General features: G+C 38.8%; 1 protein-coding gene across 1 annotated transcript in view; it reads right to left on the minus strand.

Annotated features, from left to right (window-relative positions):
- Positions 1 to 23,317, minus strand: part of LOC149302830 (protection of telomeres protein 1-like) — a 74,891-nt gene that overhangs the window by 12,898 nt on the left and 38,676 nt on the right. The window contains exons 9-14 of the mRNA XM_089482006.1: positions 18,438 to 18,607; positions 17,373 to 17,461; positions 10,014 to 10,170; positions 4,368 to 4,576; positions 3,653 to 3,785; positions 1,552 to 1,640 (exon numbers count right to left, since the gene is read on the minus strand). Coding sequence (XP_089338132.1) covers positions 1,552 to 1,640; positions 3,653 to 3,785; positions 4,368 to 4,576; positions 10,014 to 10,170; positions 17,373 to 17,461; positions 18,438 to 18,607 — 847 coding nt within the window. The remainder of the gene's footprint in view (positions 1 to 1,551; positions 1,641 to 3,652; positions 3,786 to 4,367; positions 4,577 to 10,013; positions 10,171 to 17,372; positions 17,462 to 18,437; positions 18,608 to 23,317) is intronic.

Consider the following 23,317-nt stretch of genomic DNA (forward strand, 5'->3'; position numbering starts at 1 on the left):
TCAACACCTGTGTTAACAAGAGAATCACTGACATGATGTCAGCTGGTCCTTTTGGGGGAGGGCTGAAATGCAGTGGAAATGTTTTATTGGGATTAGGTTCCTTCTCATGGCAAAGTGGGACTTTGCAATTGATTGCAATTCATCTGATCACTCTTCGTAACATTCTGTAGTATATACAAATTGCCATCATCTAAACTGAGGCAGCAGACTTTGTGAAAATTTATATTTGCGTAATTCTCAAAACTTTTGGCCATGACTGAACACCAGGACAACAACGGTCTCCAAATCTTACCACACTAAAAGGTCCCATTTAAATGCCTTGTTTTCAACTTCAAAATGTGGCGATCAATTTAGGGGCAGCTATGGTTGATGGGGTCTTTTTAAATTAATTAAATTAACCCTAAAGTTAACTTAAGATGCAGTTAGAGGCAAACTAAGGGGGATCTAAATCCTGGGCGCAGTGAAGATTAACCCTGTATTCATTTCTAAAAGTATTCTGTCAGTGTGCTGTGAGCGAGTATGACTCTATGAGGGCACTATGGGATATCTGGGGGGTACAAGGCATATCAGGGTGCACAGTGGCATATAAGGGGGTATAAGGCATATCTGGGGAGGACGGAGTGGCATATCTGGGGGTATAAGGCATACTGGGGTATAAGGCATATCTGGGGAGGACGGAGTGGCATATCTGGGGTATAAGGCATACTGGGGTATAAGGCATATCAGGGGGCACAGTGGAATATATGGGGGTATAAGGCATATAAGGCATATGTGGGGGAGACAGCGTGGCATGTCTGGGAGGCAGCGTGGCATGTCTGGGAGGCAGCGTGGCATGTCTGGGAGGCAGCGTGGCAAGCCTGGGCTCAAATGTGCATAACTGGGGGGGCAGGTTGGGAACTGAAAGGAAGAAATGCACATTATGTACATTAATTTTTTTATCCGATTAATCGAAAAAATTATCGGCCAACTAATTGATTATGGAAATAATCGTTAGTTGCAGCCCTAATTCAAATATACCAACTCCTGGATAAAGATAGTAGCCAAATCCAGGGTCAGGTTAATTTGGTAAAACGTATCAGATGAACCATCTTAGAAAATCAGTCAACGATAGTATGGTGATATGGCGGTTGGTCAAGCGAACAGGACCAGGATACCAGAGTAGCAGTATGATCAAACAAGCCAACTCAACACACCAGAGCAGCAGCTTGGACAAACAAGCCAGACTAGGATACCAGAATAGCAGTGTGGTCAAAAAAACCCAAAAAAACGGGTAAGGATACTAGATAGAGCTTCAGTTAATTACTGTTTAACAATAAGATAAAATCAAAGAAGGGGGGGGGGAATCAAGGAAGGGTGAAGGCATCAGATAAAAAAAAAACACCACTTTGCATACACGCGCAGCATCATTACAAAGTTTGATGTCACTGTGCAAGTACTCCTACATCTGGTTTTATGATGTAAACAGTGCTCTGTTTACTTGGTTTTCACAATCATTTGCTGTGTGTTATGAATATATAAGACACTGTTTTGGTGTGCTAGAAGAAGCCTTACCTTTTGCTATTGCAGAGACGCTCCAGGAAACATCACTGCATAACGAACTAAGCGCCTCTGGGTTTCTAAGTTTTGAACAGCTGCTGCACCTATTGAAGTATGTACATATAATTAAAAAGACAACATGTTCATGATCCTTTTTAAGCAAGGAAGAAATAACAAATAATAACCTAATATCTATGTTATAATGTACTATATTGTTCAATATTTAAAATGGACACCTTTATCTTGAGGGAATGGTTAGAGATGTGGCTAGGAGGTAGGGCTTTACCAATACATAAATATTTATGTAACCGAGTAGAAGACTAACGTAATTTATTTACACACATTTTCTGCTATTTCTACAAAACATTTTATGACTTATATGGCTGTGATACACTCAACAAATATTTTTAACCCCAAAAAGTTGAGAAGAGGGCATCACAGAAGGAAAGAGGAACTGTTCCACCTCTAGAGGAGCACTTGGAAAATATGCCGTACTAAATTAACTGATCATCAAACAAATACATTTCTGCAATAAGCCTAAACCATCTTAAGATACAGAAATAGCAATGACACCTAGGACAAAAGTCAGAAAGCTCTGCTTTCCTGCTACATACAATATAATCAAACCAAACCATGAGGCAATGGTGAGCCATATTTCTACATCAACATCACTATTTGGTGCTATACTACAGTGTTACATACATTTTGACTTACATGAACTTACAAATAAATAACGTATTTGCTCAATTATAAGACGACCCCCCAAAATCTGAATATTAATTTAGGAAAAAAAGAAAAAGCCTGAACATAAGATGACCCTATAGGAAAAAAGTTTTACCAGTAAATGTTAATTCATGTAAACTATTTTTTTTAATAAAAGCTATGATTGAGAAAAAATATTTTGTTTTTAATTCCTTTTATTTTCCAACCTGCCCCCCAGTTATGCACATCTGCCCACAGGCTTGTCACTCTGCCCCATAAATGCCTTAAACCCCCTATATGCCACTGTGCCCCATGATATGCCTTTTAACCCTCTAAATCCCACTGTGCCCCATGATATGCCTTTTAATCCTCTATATGCCATTGTGCCCCATGATATGCCTTTTGACCCCTATGTGCCATTCTGCCTCCCCCTATATGCCAATCTGGCATTTAGGGGGTTAAAAGGAATATTATGGGGCAGAGTGGCTTATAGGGAGGTATAAGGCATTTCAGGAGGCAGAGTGGCATAAAGATGGTTAAAAGGCATTTCTGGAGGCAGAATGGCATTAAGGGGGTTAAAAGGCATTTCATAGAGCACTCTGCCTACAGAAATGCCCTATGCCGCCCATTTAACCCCCCCCCCCAAAAAAAAACGCACCGGTGCTTCTGACTCCCGGTGTGTTGTCCGGGCAGCGCGTAGACAACTTCCACTGCAGCCGGAAGGGGGTGCGGTTAGCAGCGGGGGTTGTCTGCGTCCATCGCGCAGACCTTCCCCGGCCGTCAGAGAGAATTCCCCGATGAGGGGAACTCTGATCTCTGACAGCAGGGGAAGGACTGCACGATGGACGCAGACAACCCCCGCTGCTAACCGCACCTCCTTCCGTCTACACGCTGCCCTGGCTACACACTGGGGACTCAGAATCAGAAGCACCGGTAAGTTGGGGGGGGCGGGACAGGAGGATCCAGCGTTGCGGAGGATCTGGATCTTAGTCTCATAGTCAGACCTATTTGAGGTCTGATTATAAGACAACCCCGATTATAAGACGAGGGGTATTTTTCAGAGCAAATACGGTAGTCTAAAAGTCTGTATTGGTTAATTTATCATGATGTAAATAATAATATTGTAAAACATTAGAAATAGCTTACTATACATCTGACTGCATATTTGGAGATTATAGTTACTAAAACACTCAGGGGAGCATTAAAGGTATTGATATGTTGGTTAGTAAGTCTGCACCAAAATTATTTAGTTATTTAGTTCCACTGCTAATTACATTATATTTTTCTCGGCAACTTTCTTGAATGTTGAGGGGTTTTTTTTTATAACTGTATTTTAAAATATAAATGCATATAATGTACTATTAAGCAATTACAATTAATGCTAGTAATGAAGAGAAACATGGTCTAAACATACCCATAATGCCATCTGTTGCCTTGGATGAGAAATGGGCCAGAAAGATCTAACTTTAGCTCTCCTTGGTTACATTTTACAGGAATTATGCTGTCAAAATGTCTAGAGAGTCTGAAAATATCCTGGAAGGTTCCACCTAATATGCAAACAGATACCAAAATTAAAGCATTAACGTGTGTTCAAAACAAGTTTTTTCACATTAGTTTTACAAAATTAAATACCTTACAAGAGCAAAAATATTTATGGCAATTCATCCGCAAACCTACCTCTTTTTGTTCTCAGGGCAGTAAGCATTTTTTTTTTTATGGAAAGGTATTACCATATTCCACTTTTGAAACTGTAAACTTAAAGGTTACTAAAAAACAAAACTCAATTAACTACTTCCTCTTCGCAATAAACATTCTGGGAATTGGAGATGCACCCATCACTGACAGGTGTCTATTAATATACTCAATATTTTCAAAGATTTAGAAAAGTAACACAACACAAATAGTTACTACTGTATATTTAAATGAACAAAACACAGCCATAGCATAGGTTTTAACTCACATGCAGTCACACTGACACCAAGTGGTGTTTAATAAGAAGTACATCTTACAATTTATCCATTCAGATACAGAACACGAGAAAAAGATAACCATATAATCAATAAGATAACACAAATTTTGCATTCCAATGAGAACATCAGAACTAAAATACCCTACACTTAATACTTTACCTTCTATCATAATTAATGTGTCTTCTGGATTTTGCTGTATGTCATTTTTTTTTACAAAATGAAGAACAATGTGTGTGTTTTTCTGATTGTTAGTCTCCCAAACCACAGATTGATACCAAGATGTATTCAGGACATTTGGATTTGGACTGGCATTTTGTTCATGGCCTTGAAAAATAATGTTTACTTCATCCTCATCTGGAACGTCTTCCCTATACATAACAAAAAAAGTCAGAGATTATGTCTATTAGTGTAAGGAACTGATAATAAGATGTATGAAAAATAAAAGCATAGTAACAGCAATTCTTATGACACAATATCCGTGAGTTTTGGTCAATTGATAAAATAATCAGGGATACAACTGCAGATGAAACAGGTTGGCAAAAAAGTGTAAATGCATAAAACAAGAATGCATTAAGAAAGCAACTAAAGCCCATGGCTAAGAGGATGTTTAAAGAGGCATCCTGCTGCTAGCTAATGTTTTGTGAGATCAGCTGGATGACATTAGTACCAAAAAAGCCTGATCCCTGCTACCAAGGAGCACCACCACCGAAGCCTCCTTGAAAATAGCTAAAAAGAATTCCCTAAATAAAAAAAAACAGACTTCCATAGACTACAAATCCTATCACCCACACCCAGAATGACACATGACGACTTCAAATGCAGAGGCACTAGAGGTACAAACATTTTTGCATGCTCTCAGATATATGCAAGTTCTATTAAGGGCCTGTGGTGTTTACCATTATAACAGATTTTAACCCCTTCCTTTACTGTATGACCCTGTTAATATAACCTAAATCAAACTATAGCAAAACACCAGAAAATCATTCTCAAAAATGGAAAACCATGCACTGGCACTCAAAAATTTTAATAGGGAACCCCACCAATTTATTTTATTAACCATTTGCATGCATTACAGTGTTATTATCTTAGATAATCTAAGAGAAATTTAATTTTTAAAAGGAATACTCATCATACTGCTTGTAGTAAGAAGTAGAATCACTCAGTGTTAATCACCCAGCTCCACACTTAGACTAACGACAGTCTATGGATTAACCCCTTCGTGACAAAGGCTGATTTTACTTTTTGTACCCTTCGTGACAATGGCCGTTTTAACATTTCTGCGCTGCTCGTGTTTAGTTGTAATTTTCTTCTTTCCCGTTTACTGAACCCACACACATTAGATATTGTTTTTTTCAGGACAAGAAGGGCTTTCTTTAGATGACATTGTTTTGATTGTATCATATTATTTACTATTAAAAAAAGTATAAAATATGGTGAAAAATTTAGAAAAAAATGACTGTTTCTAACGTTTAGTTGAAAAATCTTTTACTCATCTATAAAAGGTAATGAAAAAACCTGCTAAATAGATTCTACTATTTGTCCTGAGTTTAGAAATACCCAATGTTTTTATGTTTTTTTGCTTTTTTCTACACAATATGGGGCAAAAAGTACAGGTAGCGTTTTGCTATTTCAAAGCCATTTTTTCCAAATCTGGTAATTCTTCTCCCCATGTGCCATTTCGGGTATCTTTGAAGCCGGCCAATACAATTTACCCCATCAAGTCATATATTTTTGAAAACTAGACAGCCCAGGGTATTCCAAATGCTAGTATTTTAACCCTTTCCAAGCACTAATTCTACCATCAGCCTTTGTCAAACTTTATGGTAGTAATTTTTTTTGCATTTGTTTTTTCACACACATTTTACTTTAGGTATGAATAAACAGGTTCTGGTATATGTCACTATCATAAAACACCCCAATATGTGTTTAGCAACATATCCTGAGTACAGCGATACCTCACATGAATGATTTTGCCTGGCTGTTTGGGGGCAAAAGGGCCACATTTGGGGCATGCGCATTTTCAATGTTGAACTTTGGCATTTGGGGATCCACTGCCCATGCCCTATTTGGTACATCTTTGAGCCGGGCCATTTCAGTATGCCCAATAAAGCCATATATTTTTGAAAACTAGACACCCCAGGGTATTTCAAATGCTAGTATTTTAACTCTTTCCATGCACCATATCTACCACCAGTCTTTGTCAAACTTTGTGGCAGTCATTTTTTTGCATTTGTTTTGTCACACACATTTTACTTCAGGTATGAATTAAAAAGTTCTCGTATATGTCACTATCACAAAACACCCCAATATGTGTTCAGCAACATCTCCTGAGCGCGGTGATACCCCACATGAATGATTTTGCCTGGCTGTTTGGGGGCAAAAGGGCCACATTTGGGGCATGCATATTTTTCAATGTTGAACTTTGGCATTTGGGGATCCACTGCCCATGCCCTATTTGGTACATCTTTGAGCCGGGCCATTTCAGTGTGCCCAACAAAACCATATATTTTTGAAAACTAGACACCCTAGGGTATTTTAAATGCTGGTATTTTAACTCTTTGCATGCACACATTTTACCACCAGCATTTTTTCAAAGTTTGCAGTAGTATTTTTGTGTGTGTATTTTTCCCACACACACCTACTTTATGTATGAATTTACAGCTCTTGGTATATGCCGCTGTCACACGACACCCCAATATGTGTTCAGCAACATCTCCTGAGTACAGTGATACCCCACATGCATGGGTTTGTCATTTTTTGGGGGAACTAAAAGGCCACATTTGGTACGTGTGCATTTTTCTAATTGGAAATTAGATGTGTGGCCATCCTTCCCCCCCATGTTAATTGGGACACTGTTGAATCCGGCCAATTCAATTTACCCCATCAAATCGTACATTTTTTAAAAGTATACACCCCATGGGCATTTAATATGCCAGTATTTTAACTCTTTCCATGCGAGAATTGTTTTAAGCTAATGTGCTAATTTTAGGACTTGCTCACAAAAATATATTTTTCATATATTAAAATTTTTTTTTGCCTTTTTTAAAACATTTTTAACATTTTTTTTCAACTTGAAGGTTCCCCTGATAGTGACATCAGAGGGAAATTATTTTTACATTTTACTGTTTTTTTACTATTTTTTTTCTAATTATTATTAATTTTATTTTATTTGTAATTTATTTTTTCTAATCACACTGTGATTAGAAAACTGGGCTCCATTGACTTGCATGGTTGAATGCAGTACCTGTATTCAACCTGCAAGTGGAGCCAGAGTTCTCTAGAGGGTCTGGAGACCGTCTAGCGAACCTTTTCATCTTTATTATTTTTTTTCCCGGGCCACCGCCATCTTGCTGATGGCGAAGATCACCGGCAGCTGCGGCTGTGACCGCTCTCCGGAGCGGTCACAGTCCATCAAGAGGTAAGTGTTTGGTTTCGCTGGATGCCTGGATGCTGGATGCCGAGGCATTCTAGCGACACCATTTAAGTTTAGGAGGTGATTGTTGATCGCCTCCTAAACGCTTTTAAAACGGGCGTCCGCCAATGGCGGATGTTGACGCCCGGGGAGGGGCCAGACATGGCCCGATTCCGATCATGGCGTTGCTGAATGCCTCAAGGTCGAGGAATTACAGCAACGCCGTTTGGGTAAAAAAAATCGATCATGGATCGATTTTTTTTACCCGTTTTAACAAATGACGGTCCTGGCACGTCATTTGTCGTTAACGACATGTTTTTCCGTGACGTGCCCGGACCGGCAATTGTCATCAAGGGGTTAATGGACTTTGTTGACATTGTCATTAAGAATCAGCTCACTGTGTTATTTGAGCAGGGAAAGTCAGCCAAAATATGATTTGACTAACATCAATGACAGTCTGCAGAGAAATTACTTTTATTCTGATAAAACTGTTTTTTTTTCTCTCTTCAATATTAATCAACTTTACTGTATTCAAGATTGAATTTCCTGTGCAAATGTTTTAGGCAGGTGTAAAAAATAAAAGTAACACACATGCTTTCAAACACAGACATGTTACTAGTTTATTTTTATAATTTAACAAAATGTAAAGTGGTTGAACAGAAGAAAATCTTAAATCAATATTTAATATGACCACCCTTTGCCTACAAAACAGCACAAATTTGTCTAAGTACACCTGCAAGTCAGGGATTTTCTAGGCAAATAGGTGTACGAATAAACAATTATACCAAACAGGTGCTAATAATCATCAATTTAATATGTAGGTTGAAACACAATCATTAACGGAAAGAGCTGTGTAGGTGGAATAAAGCTAGGTGAGGAACGGCCAAACTCACTAACAAGGTGAGGTTGCTGAAGTCAGTATAACGCAAGGGCACAACAACAAAACAAAAGGTAGGTATACTGCATTAGCAAGGTCTTTCCCATCCAGAAATTTAAAGGCAGACAGGGGTTTCTAAATGTTCAGTCCAAGCTCTTTTGAAGAACAAAGAAGTGGCAATATTGAGAACCATGGACACAGTGGATAGCCAAGAAAACTTAGTGCAGCAGCTAAAAGACACATCATGCTTACTTCCCTTCGCAATCGGAAGATGTCAAGCAAAGTCACATCAGCTTAGCACAAGCAGAAAACAGTGGGACCCTGCTGCATCCATCTACTGTACAAAGAAGTCTGGTAAAAAGTGGTCTTTATGGAGCCATACCTCCTAGGTTATAAAAAAAAAAAAAAAAAAAAAAAAGGCCAAGTAACGCAACTATGCACAAAAACACAGGAACTGGGGTGTGAAAAATGGCAGCAGGTGCTCTAGACTCATGAGTCAAATTTGGAAATATTTGGCTGTAGCAGAAGGCAGTTTGTTTGTAGAAGGACTGGGGAGTGGTACAAGTGTTTGCAGGCAACAGTGAAGCACAAATTTGGGGCTCCATGTCTGGAATTGGTCAGGATTAAGGCTCTCCTCAATGCTGAAAAGTACAGGCAGATACTTATCCTACACTAAATAACCTCAGGGATGCATCTGATTGGCCACAACAATATTTTAACACTCTAAAAACACACTTCCATGTAAACATGATTTAAATTTTTAAGCCATTATTTCACCTGGCTAGCACAAAGTGCTTGACATTTTTATCATATGACAATCATCTAGGTTACCAGACTTGGTGTTATGGGGCACAGATGTCTGCCTTGGCTTTCCTCATCTGCTTTCCCTTAATGCTGTGAGAATGATCGTCAACAGTGCTGGTCATCAAACATTCATACTTACACCAACCCGTTCCCTTGGGTTAATGAACAAGTCTGAGAAAAGGAATAAGCTTCCAACATGCTCCAACATCTTAAACTGACTTAATGTATGCCCCAAATCTTAATTTGTGCTCATCAACAGCTGGAAGCTTTGCTAATTATCCTTCAGTGGTTTTACCACTAACATTGTTAGTTAGTAGCTTGATTTTTATCTTGATACTTGTGTGCAGGTTTTGGCTTGTCAGACTAGATTTGCAGTCTAATATCCTAACTGGCTAGCTGAATACTGACTGCAAACTCTTCTCATCTGACAGTTGGATATATGAATCCCTGCACTGAGCTAACTTTCTCTTCCTTGCTTTCTAGCTGATTTACTTGTTCTCAGTATCTGAAGTAATGCGTATCAACAGTGTTTATAGAGAGACAACTCATTACTGACAAGAAGAGGTTTAACGAGAAAAATGATTTGAAAATTGGACAAACACAAAACAAAATGCGTAACTTGCAATTTCTTAAAAAAAAAAAAAAGGCAATATGTTTATTCCAATATCTTTGAATACTGCAAAGATCTTAATATATGATGAAATATACTTACAATGATTTACATTTAGTGCAGTGAAGCTTAAAAGACTGATAGAGGTTCTGGGGTTCAAAACTTTGCAACTGTGCTCTAACACGATATTTGTTGGGAACTTTGCTTTGAATGACAGTGGTGAGTGGTGTTACCTGCCAATCTCGGTGAGCTGGAAGCACTAAATAAGGAGAAAAAAAGGCACATTAAAATCCAAGATTTAAAGCACATATACACAATATGCTTATTGTACATCTAATTCCCAAACCATGGGCATTAATATGCAGTTGCCCACCACCCTGTGTAGCTTTAACAACCTCCAAACTTCTTGGAAGGCTTCCCAAAATATTTTGGTGTGTCTGTGGGGATTTGTGCCCATTCTAACAATACACCATTTGTGAGGTGTTTGGTACTGTTAAGGCCAAGGTTTGTGTAGGCCCCTCAAAGTTCCTCTGCACCTCTACACAGAGGAACCATCATACTGGAAAAGAAAGGGCATTTCCCAAACTGGCACCACAAAGTAAGAAGCATACAATTGTCTAAAATGTCTTTGTATGTTTTAGCATAAATATTACCCTTCACCGGAACAAACATTATTACTTATCTACCAATTGTTACAGTATGCCCTATACAATATTCCGGTAGTGTCACGTCGTAGGAACCCGTTGCCGGCAGACAGCCATCTGATGGTCCCAAACAACGCAGACTTAACTGGATCTGGTATGGTATGCAGGTAGGCGTGACAGTGATGAGCTGCAGGAGGCGGGCACCATGTACCGACCCCTGGCTTGTATGGCTACCCCCTTTTAATGTACCAAATCTGGCTACCGCTGACCATCCATTTCACATTAACCCCTGGCACTCTGTATCCTCCATCTGTGATTTCAGCCTACAGGTTACTTTTTCCAGTTTTTGGACCTGTCTGTGCATTGCCTATTACACTCAGTACCAAACTTAACCTGCCTACACCTGAGGCTTTTACTGTTAGAGTCCCTATCCACTTAGGTTGGGGTTCCCACTCCTTGCTGGGAGGCTCAGGGCTTGAGAACCTCTGCGGTGAGTGTTCATTCGGTGACAGGTAGGTAGTCTAGTCTTCTCCGGGCATCCGCCAAACTTTGCCCATCAGACTTCCAGATGCAGCCTAATTCATCACTCCTGAGAACACGTTTCCACTGCTCCAGAGTCCAGTTGATCCAAACGAACCCAAAAGGTTCCAAATTTAAATGATTCCCAAGAACACAGGTAAAATCTTCCTGGTTATCTGAATTCTCAATGGACAAACAAGCTATAATTAATCATGTTTTTATTAACATTTATATTCCTGTATATTCTGCTATACTAAAACTCAGCCCAATTTTCACCCCTTAGGGGCCGCACTCTTCTTTTTGTACCCTTCTAGACTAAGGCTGTTTTAAATTTTTGAGGTTAGCTATATTTGTCCTCTCTCATGCACTGTACCCACACAAGCTATATATTGATATTTTCAGGACAGTAAGGGATTTCTTTACATACCATTATTTTGATCATATCATCTAATTTAATATAAAAAATTAAATAAAAATATGATGAAAAATTTTACTCATCTACAAGGAAAACCTGCTAATATTTGTCCTGAGCTTGTTATAGGGCAATAAGTACAAGTAGCGTTTTGTTATTTCAAAACAATTTTTTCCCCCAATTCTGGTCATCCTGCCCCCATGTCCTAGTTGGAAAATCTTTAAACCTGGCCAAACTGTCAAACTGTATGTTTTTGAAAACCAGACACTCAAGGGTATTTCAAATATTGGTATTTTAACACTTTCCATGGACTAATTCTATCACCAGCCTTTGTCAAAGTATATATAGTATCTTTTTGTGTTTTTTTTCCCACACAAATTGTACTTCAGGTATAAATTTACAAAATCGAGTCAGCTTAAAGCTTGCTTAAAGGGCCCTAGCTCTATAGTACATGGCGCACACTGTCGCTCTGGGGATCGGTCACATGCGGCCCCTGCAGCAGCTTTCAGTGTTGCTAATTGCCTCGATATTGAGGCCTTATAGCAACACAGTTTGGGTGAAGAAATCGATTTTTGATCACTTCCTATGCTCATTTAATGCCAGGCCTGGTATGCCATCGGTCCTTAAGGGGTTCAAGTTATCCATTTCATTGCACTACCTCTCTAGGAAGTGAATTCCATGTTCTTATTGTTCTCTTTCTCCTGCTTTAGGTGAAAACTTCTCTCATTAGCTAATAACTTTTTGTCCTTTGCACAATCATGTTAATGAACTAGTGACCATATAACAAACAGCCTGCTTACTACCATCTCAAGCTATGCTCCGGCAAGATAGAAAGGTTTTCCTGAATTATAACAACCTGCTTACTACATCTCAAGCCAAGTTCTTGCAAGATAGAAATGCTTTCCTGCATCATAAAAGCCTGCTTACTACATCCCAAGCCAAGCAAGCTCTTGCAAGATAGAAAAGCTTTTCTGCATTATAAGAAACAGCCCACTTACTACCATTTCATGGCAAGCTCTTGCAAGATAAAAAACTTTCCTGCATCATAACAAACAGCCTGATTATTACCACCTTAACCCCTTCGTGACAAAGGCTGATTTTACTTTTTGTACCCTTCGTGACAATGGCCTTTTTAACATTTCTGCACTGCTCGTGTTTAGCTGTAATTTTCTTCTTTCCCGTTTACTGAACCCACACACATTAGATATTGTTTTTTTCAGGACAAGAAGGGCTTTCTTTAGATGACATTGTTTTGATTGTATCATATTATTTACTACTAAAAAAAGTATAAAATATGGTGAAAAATTTAGAAAAAAATGACTGTTTCTAACTTTTATTGAAAAATCTTTTACTCATCTATAAAAGGTAATGAAAAAACCTGCTAAATGGATTCTACTATTTGTCCTGAGTTTAGAAATACCCAATGTTTTTATGTTTTTTTGCTTTTTTCTACCCATTATGGGGCAATAAGTACAGGTAGCGTTTTGCTATTTCAAAGCCATTTTTTCCAAATCTGGTAATTCTTCCCCCCATGTGCCATTTCGGGTATCTTTGAACCCGGCCAATGCAATTTACCCCATCAAATCATATGTTTTTGAAAACTAGACAGCCCAGGGTATTCCAAATGCTAGTATTTTAACTATTTCCATGCACCATATCTACCACCAGTTTTTGTCAAACTTTGTGGTAGTCATTTTTTTGCATTTGTTTTGTCACACACATTTTACTTCAGGTATGAATTAAAAGGTTCTCGTTTATGTCACTATCACAAAACACCCCAATATGTGTTCAGCAACATCTCCTGAGTACAGCGATACCTCACATGAATGATTTTGCCTGGCTGTTTGGGGGCAAAAGGGCCACATTTGGGGCATGCGCATTTTTCAATGTTGAACTTTGGCATTTGGGGATCCACTGCCTATGCCCTATTTGGTACATCTTTGAGTCGGGCCATTTCAGTGTGCCCAACAAAACCATATATTTTTGAAAACTAGACACCCCAGGGTATTTCAAATGCTAGTATTTTAACTCTTTCCATGCACCATATCTACCACCAGTCTTTGTCAAACTTTGTGGTAGTCATTTTTTTGCATTTGGTTTTCCACACACATTTTACTTCAGGTATGAATTAAAAAGTTCTCGTATATGTCACTATCACAAAACACCCCAATATGTGTTCAGCAACATCTCCTGAGTACAGCGATACCTCACATGAATGATTTTGCCTGGCCGTTTGGGGGCAAAAGGGCCACATTTGGGGCATGCGCATTTTTCAATGTTGAACTTTGGCATTTGGGGATCCACTGCCCATGCCCTATTTGGTACATCTTTGAGCCGGGCCATTTCAGTATGCCCAACAAAACCATATATTTTTCAAAACTAGACACCACAGGGTATTTTAAATGCTGGTATTTTAACTCTTTGCATGCACACATTTTACCACCAGCATGTTTTCAAAGTTTGCAGTAGTATTTTTGTGTGTGTATTTTTCCCACACACACCTACTTTATGTATGAATATACATCTCCTGGTATATGCCGCTGTTACACGACACCCCATAATGTGTTCAGCAACATCTCCTGAGTGCAGTGATACCCCACATGCATGGGTTTGTCATTTTTGTGGGAACTAAAAGGCCACATTTGGTACGTGTGCATTTTTCTAATTGGAAATTAGGTGTGTGGCCATCCTTCCCCCGGTGTTAATTGGGACGTTGTTGAACCTGGCCAATTCAATTTACCCCATCAAATCATACATTTTTTAAAAGTAGACACCCCACGGGCATTTAATATGCCAGTATTTTAACTCTTTCCATGCGAGAATTGTTTTAAGCTAATATGCTAATTTTAGGACTTGCTCACAAAAATATATTTTTTATATATATATATTTTTTTTTGTCTTTTTAAAAAAAAAATGTTAACATTTTTTTTCAACTTGGAGGTTCCCCTGATAGTGACATCAGTGGGAAATGATTTTTACATTTTACTAGTTTTTTACTATTTTTTTTCTAATTATTATTAATTTTATTTTTTAATTTAGTTTTACTAATCACACTGTGATTAGAAAGCTGGGTTCCATTGACTTGCATGGTGAATGCAGTACCTGTATTCAACCTGCAAGTGGAGCCAAAGTTCTCTAGATGGTCTGGACCATCTAGCGAACTTTTAAAATTTGTTGGTTCCTGTTACAGGGCAGCGGCCATCATCGATCGCCTCCTAAACGCTTTTAAAACGGGCGTCCGCCGCCATACAAAGTATGGCGGATGTTGACGCCCCGTGGAGGGGCCAGAGATGGCCCCTTCATTCCGATCTCGGCGTTGCTGAATGCCTCGAGGTCGAGGCATTCAGCAACGTTTTTTGGGTGCAGAAAGCGAAAACAGATCGCTTTCTGCACCTGTTTAAAGACGTGCCGGTCCTGGCACGTCAATTGTCGTAAAGCACACGCTTTTCCGTGTCGTGCCAGGACCGGCAATTGTCGTTAAGGGGTTAAACCAAGCTCTTGCAAGATAGAAAAGAGTTCTTGCGTCATAACAAACAGCCTGCTTACTACCACCTCAACCCCAAGCTCTTACAAGACAGAAAAATCTTTCCTGCACCATAGCAAGAAACCTGCTTATTACTATCTCACACTCTTGCAAGACAGAACAGATTTGGACGACTATGCCAGATTTGCAAGCAAGTTTCCTAATTCTATTTTCCGTATTTGACATACCCATGCATATCAGAGTTGTTTGAGGACAAGGGCCTTCTATGGAAATCATATAAACATACAAAACAAAAATAATTATTAGATGAGTGCAGGAAAGGTTTTTATGAAAAATACGTTTATAATGCAAAGTTAGGGCTAAAGGATATTGGTACACTTTTTTAAAGTTTGTATTTTTTATTAATATATTTTGCACATATCCCAATAGAATGTTATTTTATTTTCTTTCCTTTAAAGTATTTCAATGTATTTTTCAAATGTATTGTAAGCTGCTTTGATTTAATTTGTTTCCAAGATCACCAAGGGGAAAGCTAGAGGCCTAATTAGGAATGGTCCAGTGAGAACACCTGCCAGAGGACCTAGAGTACATCACTAGAGCTATTACTCCCCAAATTTCTTACTTACCACAGTTCAGGAAAGGATCTCCTCAAAAGATTTCAGCGTTATTTAACAAATCCAGTCATGGGTGATTTTTCAGCCTCTTAACTACGCAATAGGAAGGATGACCCTGACAAGATTCTCATGCAAGAGTCATGGTAATGTAAAATTACAGAGCTGAGCTTTCTGACAAAGTAAGAACACTGACGGCACTATACCAGATGCAGATTTAATGAGAACAGAATGAATCTTGGTGGACCTTTGTAATAATGTTTTGTGGAGACACACAAGAGGGGGAAAGCCTGTTATCCTAGGGGAATTTGTTTCAAGTCCTGTGGCATCCATTGCATCCAATTCCTCAGAAAGCATCTGGCCAGACATTAGTGGCCACGCCAATCTAAAGAAACTGGTTCTGAATTTCCCTCAAATATGATTGTAAAATTGTATCTACAACTCAAACTCTGTTTTGCAAACATTCTCCCTGGCATGCAAATTAGGAAGGGCCCTATGTAATCATTGACACATTGGGCACACCAATTTTACAAGTTTGGAGGTCTAACCGCAAAAAGCTAGAAGGCAGCATGGATAGTTTGGTAACAGAATATACTGACATATTAATTTGTATGTGTATTGTTTGTTTGTTTAGCTTCTGAATAAATATTGTTACATTGCCGAAAACAAGGTGTATGGACTTTACACAATGTAGTCAATGGTTATTAGTAGCATAACAACTTGCAATGCAATATATAGCTTTAAAAATAAAATCATGTGCAAAATGTTACAGCAAGTGTGCCACCTTCCAAAAGATTACCTGAGTAAGTCTTAAATGTATTAATCATGGTATTATAAATAACCTTTATAAGAAGCACAGCGAAAATGCCACCATTTTGCCAGAAGCCTGCACTTTGTTTCCTTATCATTAAAGCACACTGATTAGCACCTGATAAAAGGACACATTCAATTTCAACAAACTACTGTAACTTCAGGATTGTAACATGACATTCATGCAGAGAGCCACTTGCTACAAAACAATGTTATCTTATCTTGTAAAACACATTCGGTTTGTTTGATTTTTCTGTCTAATCAAGTATGGACATGAAAAGATTTTATTTGCTTTAACATCCTGCGCACAAAAGGTTATTTGACGCCAACAAAATGTTTAATTGAATGTTCACATTTAATGTGCAGTGAAAATAATTATGGTGGTCCAAAAGAAAAACCACAACTTAATGTTTTAATCTATGCTTTAATAGTAACTAAATGAACATTAGAAAACTATCAGCAATCACTATAGAACAATCGGTACCTAATACCCTCACATTGTTTCTTGTAAGCTGCACTAGAAAAATGGTGTTAGCCACCGATCGCTAAAGTAGTTCTAGTATCTAAGGGGAACTGTCTTATTTAGTGTTATGCTATATGATGCTATAGCATGAGAGGTACCATAAATAACAAAACATTATGGGTTTAATCGCTGTATTCAATTAGGGTTTTATTTCAGTCACCAGATCACAAATCCCAAGAGTAAAGTAGTCATCTTTAAATCAAAACATCTTAATACTACACTGAATGAAAATAGAGAATGCACAGTGTAACTAGTTTTAATAAATGGATTTAATGAATGATAGCTGATGATAAGATAAAAATAACTTGCACTACGTATATCTTAATGCAACTTACAAGTATTTTGTCAAAGTTGAATGATGTGCCTCTTTATTATCCAGCACTCCTGGCAAAGAGAGCAAAAGAAACAACATCTATTCATATATTCTAAAGATTTTTTTTTTTAAATAATTTGATTACCTAATGGTGTTTTGAACAGGTCTGCCGATTCACAAGATGACATATCTTCCAAATTTTGAAAGTCCTTCTTATCCACAGACTCTAGAAATCTTTACATAAAACACAGTTAAATTTAAAAACAAATCTCAAGTTTTTGCTTCTTTCTAAATACATTTTCCATATCTATTTTTGTGTATGTATTGTTTGGATTTCTTCTTTTTACTTGTGCCTGCTTGTATGGGCTGGGATTCTTTAAGATTTGGGGCAAAGTACATGCAAGGTATTAGTACCCCACACTAAACGCTAGCACTAAAAATAATTTATACAATGGCCAACAGGAGGATACTGGGCAACCACCGAAGAAGATGGTTACTCATTGCTTTACAATTAACAATACGAGGATTGACACACCAGCACTTTAAAAGTGAAAATCACAGTATAACAGTTATGAACGTTATTATGTTTAAATTAGATCTCAGGACAGCAGGAAAAAGAAAGATATGGGAATTCAGACATATTGACTTGTTTGACACACTAAACACAGGCCTAAATCTGAGATTGTTGTCATATGTCCCATTATGATACAAATTGTGTGACACTGTCTTACACATAAAAAAAACCTCTTAAACTCATCTTAGCACATTGAGTAAATTAAAATGTAATTTCTCAACTGGTCTTGATGCAATATCCCTAAAATAATCTGATAAATGAAGTTAGAGACAAACTTCAGCTTAAGTTTTTTTTGTGGACATCAGCAAGCCTTCCTGATGACTGAGCGGAAATTAAGAAATTATTCTCCTAGTATTGCTTTGGTATTTCTCAGGCATCCTGCCTGGAAATGTAAAGATACAATTCACATAATGTGGAAAATGCTATTGTAAGACCAGGACATACTACAAAATGTGGATGAAAAAAATAAACTTTTTTATTCATACATACACATCTTCAATGAATGCAAAATATTACTTTTGTTCAAGTAATTAAATGTGATGCGTTTTAAAGAAATAAAAAAAAAGTTTCCTATGAAATTGTCTTAAAAATTGGGTTAACAGCTAGAACAACAAAATCTAATTCAGGACCACTTACTTCTGTAGTGTTTGGGCATCATAATTATTTTCTGGAAGAACAGTAATACCTCGACCATAAGAAGTACCCCCATGCAGATAAAATTCCAGATATGATCCATTTGGTTGATTTCCACTGTTGACTGTATGAAGCTTCGTATGAACACTATGAATTACAATGTAGCTTCCAATCTAAACAAGGGAAATAGAATATATATTTAAAATGTTACCATTTTTGTAGTATGGCAAACAAAACTGTGCAAAAGAAACTTCTCAAGTCAACATATATAAAAATGTATTTATAGAGATGTACTATATTTGATTAAAACAGTAAACCTAGAGAATCAAGTAATATAGAAAATAGTGTATGGAACAAATGGCATTTCAAAACATATACCAAATAATTTTAAACTGGTAGTCAGATAAATAGAAAGATATTCTACATTTTTACATCACTGATATATACACACAACAATGTTACAGGATTCTACAGCAGACATCTGTTTTTATTTTTTTATACCACAAAGGGGCAGCATCGTCTCACTTCAAATCCTTATAATTATTCAATTAAACTACACAAAGAATTTTTTTTTTTATAAAGTTGTGAAAATGCATTTCCTGTCTTGACAGAGCAAAGAGAAAAGATGTCCTTTATTTACCATAATGTATACATGTGTTAATTTATGTTATCTCCCTTCTCAACACCCCACCCTTATAACAGCTGCCTGAACCAAACAGAAAACTAAGCAGGCAAACTCCCAAATAGGGGTTTCATATAAAAATCATGTTTTTATTTAATGCGTAGACACTATTAATTAGACTAAAATTGTAGGATTCAGGGAAGTATCCTGTCCTATAATAGATAACCTATATGTTTGCTAAAATATATTTTTATAACTTTGTTGTACAGTGCTGTGGAATCTAAACAAGCAACAACTGCTACAAATCATGGGATTTGGGATGTGGTGGAAACGCGAGATTTGTATCATGGATGTGCAGCCGACAAACCTGCAGCAACCACGTGATGCCATCACATCCATATGGACCAAAATCTCTGAGGAATTTATGCCACAAAGAATGAAGGCAGTTCTGAAAGCAGAAGGGGGTCCAACTGGTACTAGCAAGGTGTACCTAATAAAAGGGGCCAGTGTGTGTGTATAAAAGTGAGTACACCCCTCACATTTTTGTAAATATTTTATTATATCTTTTCATGTGGCAACACTGAAGAAATGCTACAATGTAAAGTAGTGAGTGTACAGCCTGTATAACGGTCTAAATTTGCTGTCCCCTCAAAATAACTCAACACACAGCCATTAATGTCTAAACCTTGGCAACAAAAGTGAATACACCCCTAAGTGGAAATGTCTAAATTGTGCCAAATTAGCCATTTCCCCTCCCCGGTGTCATGTGACTCGTTAGTGTTACAAGGTTTCAGGTGTGAACGGGGAGCAGGTGTTAAATTTGGTGTTATCGCACTCACACCATCTCATACTGGTCACTGGAAGTTCAACATGGCACCTCATGGCAAAGAACTCTCTGAGGATCTGAAAAAAAGATTGTTGCTCTACATAAAGATGGCCTGGGCTATAAGAAGATTGCCAAGACCCTAAAACCGAGCTGCAGCACGGTGAGCAAGACCTTACAGCGGTTTGCTTAGGACAGGTTCCACTCTGAACAGGCCTCGCCATGGTCGGCCAAAGAAGTGGAGTGCACGTGCTCAGCGTCATATCCAGAGATTGTCTTTGGGAAATAGACGTATGAGTGCTGCAGCCTGTCAGTGCTCAGACCATACAATGCAGACTGCATCAAACTGCAACCAGAAGGAAGCCTCTTGTAAAGATGATGCACAAGGAAGCCCACAGTTTGCTGAAGATAAGCAGACTAAGGACATGGATTACTGGAACCATGTCCTGTGGTCCGATGAGACCAAGGTCTCTAACATCCACCAGCTCCGTGATGTCGTCATGGAGGAGTGGAAGAGGACACCAGTGGCAACCTGTGAAGCAACAGTGTATCTTCTCTTGCTCCGCCCAGGTGATGTCACTTCCCGTGACTCCGCTGCGTTCCTGGGAAGAGACGCTGTGAGGGAGCAACTCGAATTGCGGGACTGCGCAAGAAATCTGCAGTTCAGGGAAGGAGGTGGGCGTGATTTGTGGCGGGAGTGGGATTGACCACAAATGTGGCGGGATTGGGCACACCATTTGCGGGAGCGGAACACGCACATTGCGGGAGCGGAACACGCACATTGCGGGAGCGGAACATGCACATTGCGGGAGCGGGCGGGATTGGACAAAAAATCAGCGGGAGCGGAATTAAAAAAGCAGTCCCGCGCAGGGCTCTAGAGTATACTTACTTTTGTGATATATATCTATATATGTATCTATATGGGATAGTTACCAGCACTCTATGTCTTTTTCCAATAAATACAAATTCCTCTTTTGCAGGTCATTGTTTCAGTCTTTATTTCACTTTCATCAGGGGTCTTGTTGCCTTGTTACCTAGCACCAGACTACAACAGAATTGGTTTGGAGTGCAATAGCATATTATTGTTTTTTTATATATATATCTATATATACACACCTTTGTATGCAAGTTCTAATACACTGCTTAAGTGACGGAGCCACAAAAAATAAATGGGTGCCAGACTATTTACAATTAGATGTTACAATTTGGCCCATATAGGAGCTCAATATGAGTAGTAGCTCCATAACCTTTTTGTGAACTATACAGACATAGTTAGATTTATAGAAATTATCACTTTTTCTGCATTGGTTTCTTGCACCATGGAGAACCAGAGGTCCTGTTCATGGTCATCTGTACAAATTCCAAAAAGAAAAGACGTTATCAGACTCATGAATGAACCTTTGATTTTGCAACATACTTTATTTTGCTAGTAACAAATAGAGAAGCTGAGCCCGCATAGCAAAAGTTCTAACTCTTTACAATCTGAGGCACGGAAAATTATAACAAGAAGAGTCTGAAAATACTTAAAGTCATATATACCGTATTTGCTCGATTATAAGACGAGGTTTTTTTCAGAGCAAATGCTCTGAAAAATACCCCTCGTCTTATAATCGAGGTCGTCTTCTAATCAGACCTCCGCTGGGGCCAGGCTCCTTACCGGTGCTTTGGTCGCGAGCAGCTTCTCTTCTACCAGCGGCAGGAGAACAGGAAGCTAGAAGAGTGTCACATAACTCTGCCTCCCCCCTCCTTCCTGTGGGGGCGGGGCCAGAGAAGTTGCTCGCACAGCCGGGCCCCTGCAGAAGTCTTAGAGTGAGAGATCTGCAGTTCAGGTAAGGGGGTGGGGGGGGGGGGGTTGAGCAAGTATGTGTGATAAATGGAATGAATGAGTATTTAAATGTTTGTGAATGAGTGTGTGATAGCATGGATGTGAAAGGGGGGTGGTGGTGGTAGCATGGCATAGGGAGGCTGTACTCACACTCCTATCATCCCCAGGTTCCAGCATGTACTGGCTGCCTTGGCTTGATAGGAGTGCGATTGCTGTTAGCAGTTATATATATATATATATATATATATATACCTCCAGAAATGCCTTTTAACCCCCTATATGCCACTCTGCCCCATGATATGCCTTTTAACCCCCTATATGCCACTCTGGCATATAGGGGGTTAAAAGGCATATCATGGGGCAGCGTGGCATATAGGAGGGTATAAGACATTTCTGGAGGCAGAGTGGCATATAGAGGGTGAAAAGGCACATCATGGGGCAGACTGGCAAATAGGGGGTATAAGGCATTTCTGGGGGCAGAGTGGCAACCCTGGGGGGAGATGTGCATAACTGGGGGGTTGGCAAATAAAATAAAAAAATATATTTTTTTCTCAATCATAGCTTTTATTAAATATGAAAAAATTGTTTACATGAATTAATATTTACTAGTAAAACTTTTTTTCCTATAGGGTAGTCTTATATTCAGGCTTTTTGTTTTTTTCCTAAATTAATATTTAGATTTTGGGGGGTTGTCTTATAATCAGGGTCGTCTTATAATCGAGCAAATACGGTATATATATAAAACATTATCACTTCAAAAAATATTTGGCTGTTCCAAAACGGTTGTGATTGGGTTGCACATTGTACTGCTTTATCCAATATGTATTAATAACCTTTTTAAAGTACATTATGTACCCTAAATTCACAGACAGACCCTCACAATCTACAAGGCACTGTGGTTTATGTACTTATAGATGTACAATAGATGCATTGCATTACTTGTCAATAATGGACAGACCAACATGCTAAATGTCAGATGACATCCACAGCAATAAAAAATATCAACAGGAACTATTGAGAAGCAATGCACGTGCTGTGGTTGATGTTGGTTTGAAGTACACTTGGTTTATAAAGCTTTACGTAATATGCATAGATACACAATATAGCATCTTCATAGTGCTACATTTCAGTGTTGGCATCTCGATTTGCATTGTTGCCCTCTGTGGGCACAAACCCATTGGCTGATATTTTGACTTCAAGTAAGTTTGCCTCCTAACTTTCCATGGTTTGCTGATTGACTATATGAACATGAGTTTAGACACGCTCCCCAACATGGTAATCACTACATGTTAATAGCCTTGCACAAAGAATCAATACCAACTAGTAATATACTTGCAGGGCAAAGTGCGAGTGCAGGGCAGGGCAAAGTGCGAGTGCAGGGCAGGGCAGGGCAAAGTGCGAGTGCAGGGCAGGGCAAAGTGCGAGTGCAGGGCAGGGCAAAGTGCGAGTGCAGGGCAGGGCAAAGTGCGAGTGCAGGGCAGGGCAAAGTGCGAGTGCAGGGCAGGGCAAAGTGCGAGTGCAGGGCAGGGCAAAGTGCGAGTGCAGGGCAGGGCAAAGTGCGAGTGCAGGGCAGGGCAGGGCAAAGTGCGAGTGCAGGGCAGGGCAGGGCAAAG

The sequence above is a fragment of the Sceloporus occidentalis genome, unplaced genomic scaffold, assembly GCF_023333645.1.
Source record: "Sceloporus occidentalis isolate IW3139 unplaced genomic scaffold, rSceOcc1.0.p SCAF_17, whole genome shotgun sequence".
Classification (NCBI taxonomy): Eukaryota; Metazoa; Chordata; class Lepidosauria; order Squamata; family Phrynosomatidae; genus Sceloporus; species Sceloporus occidentalis.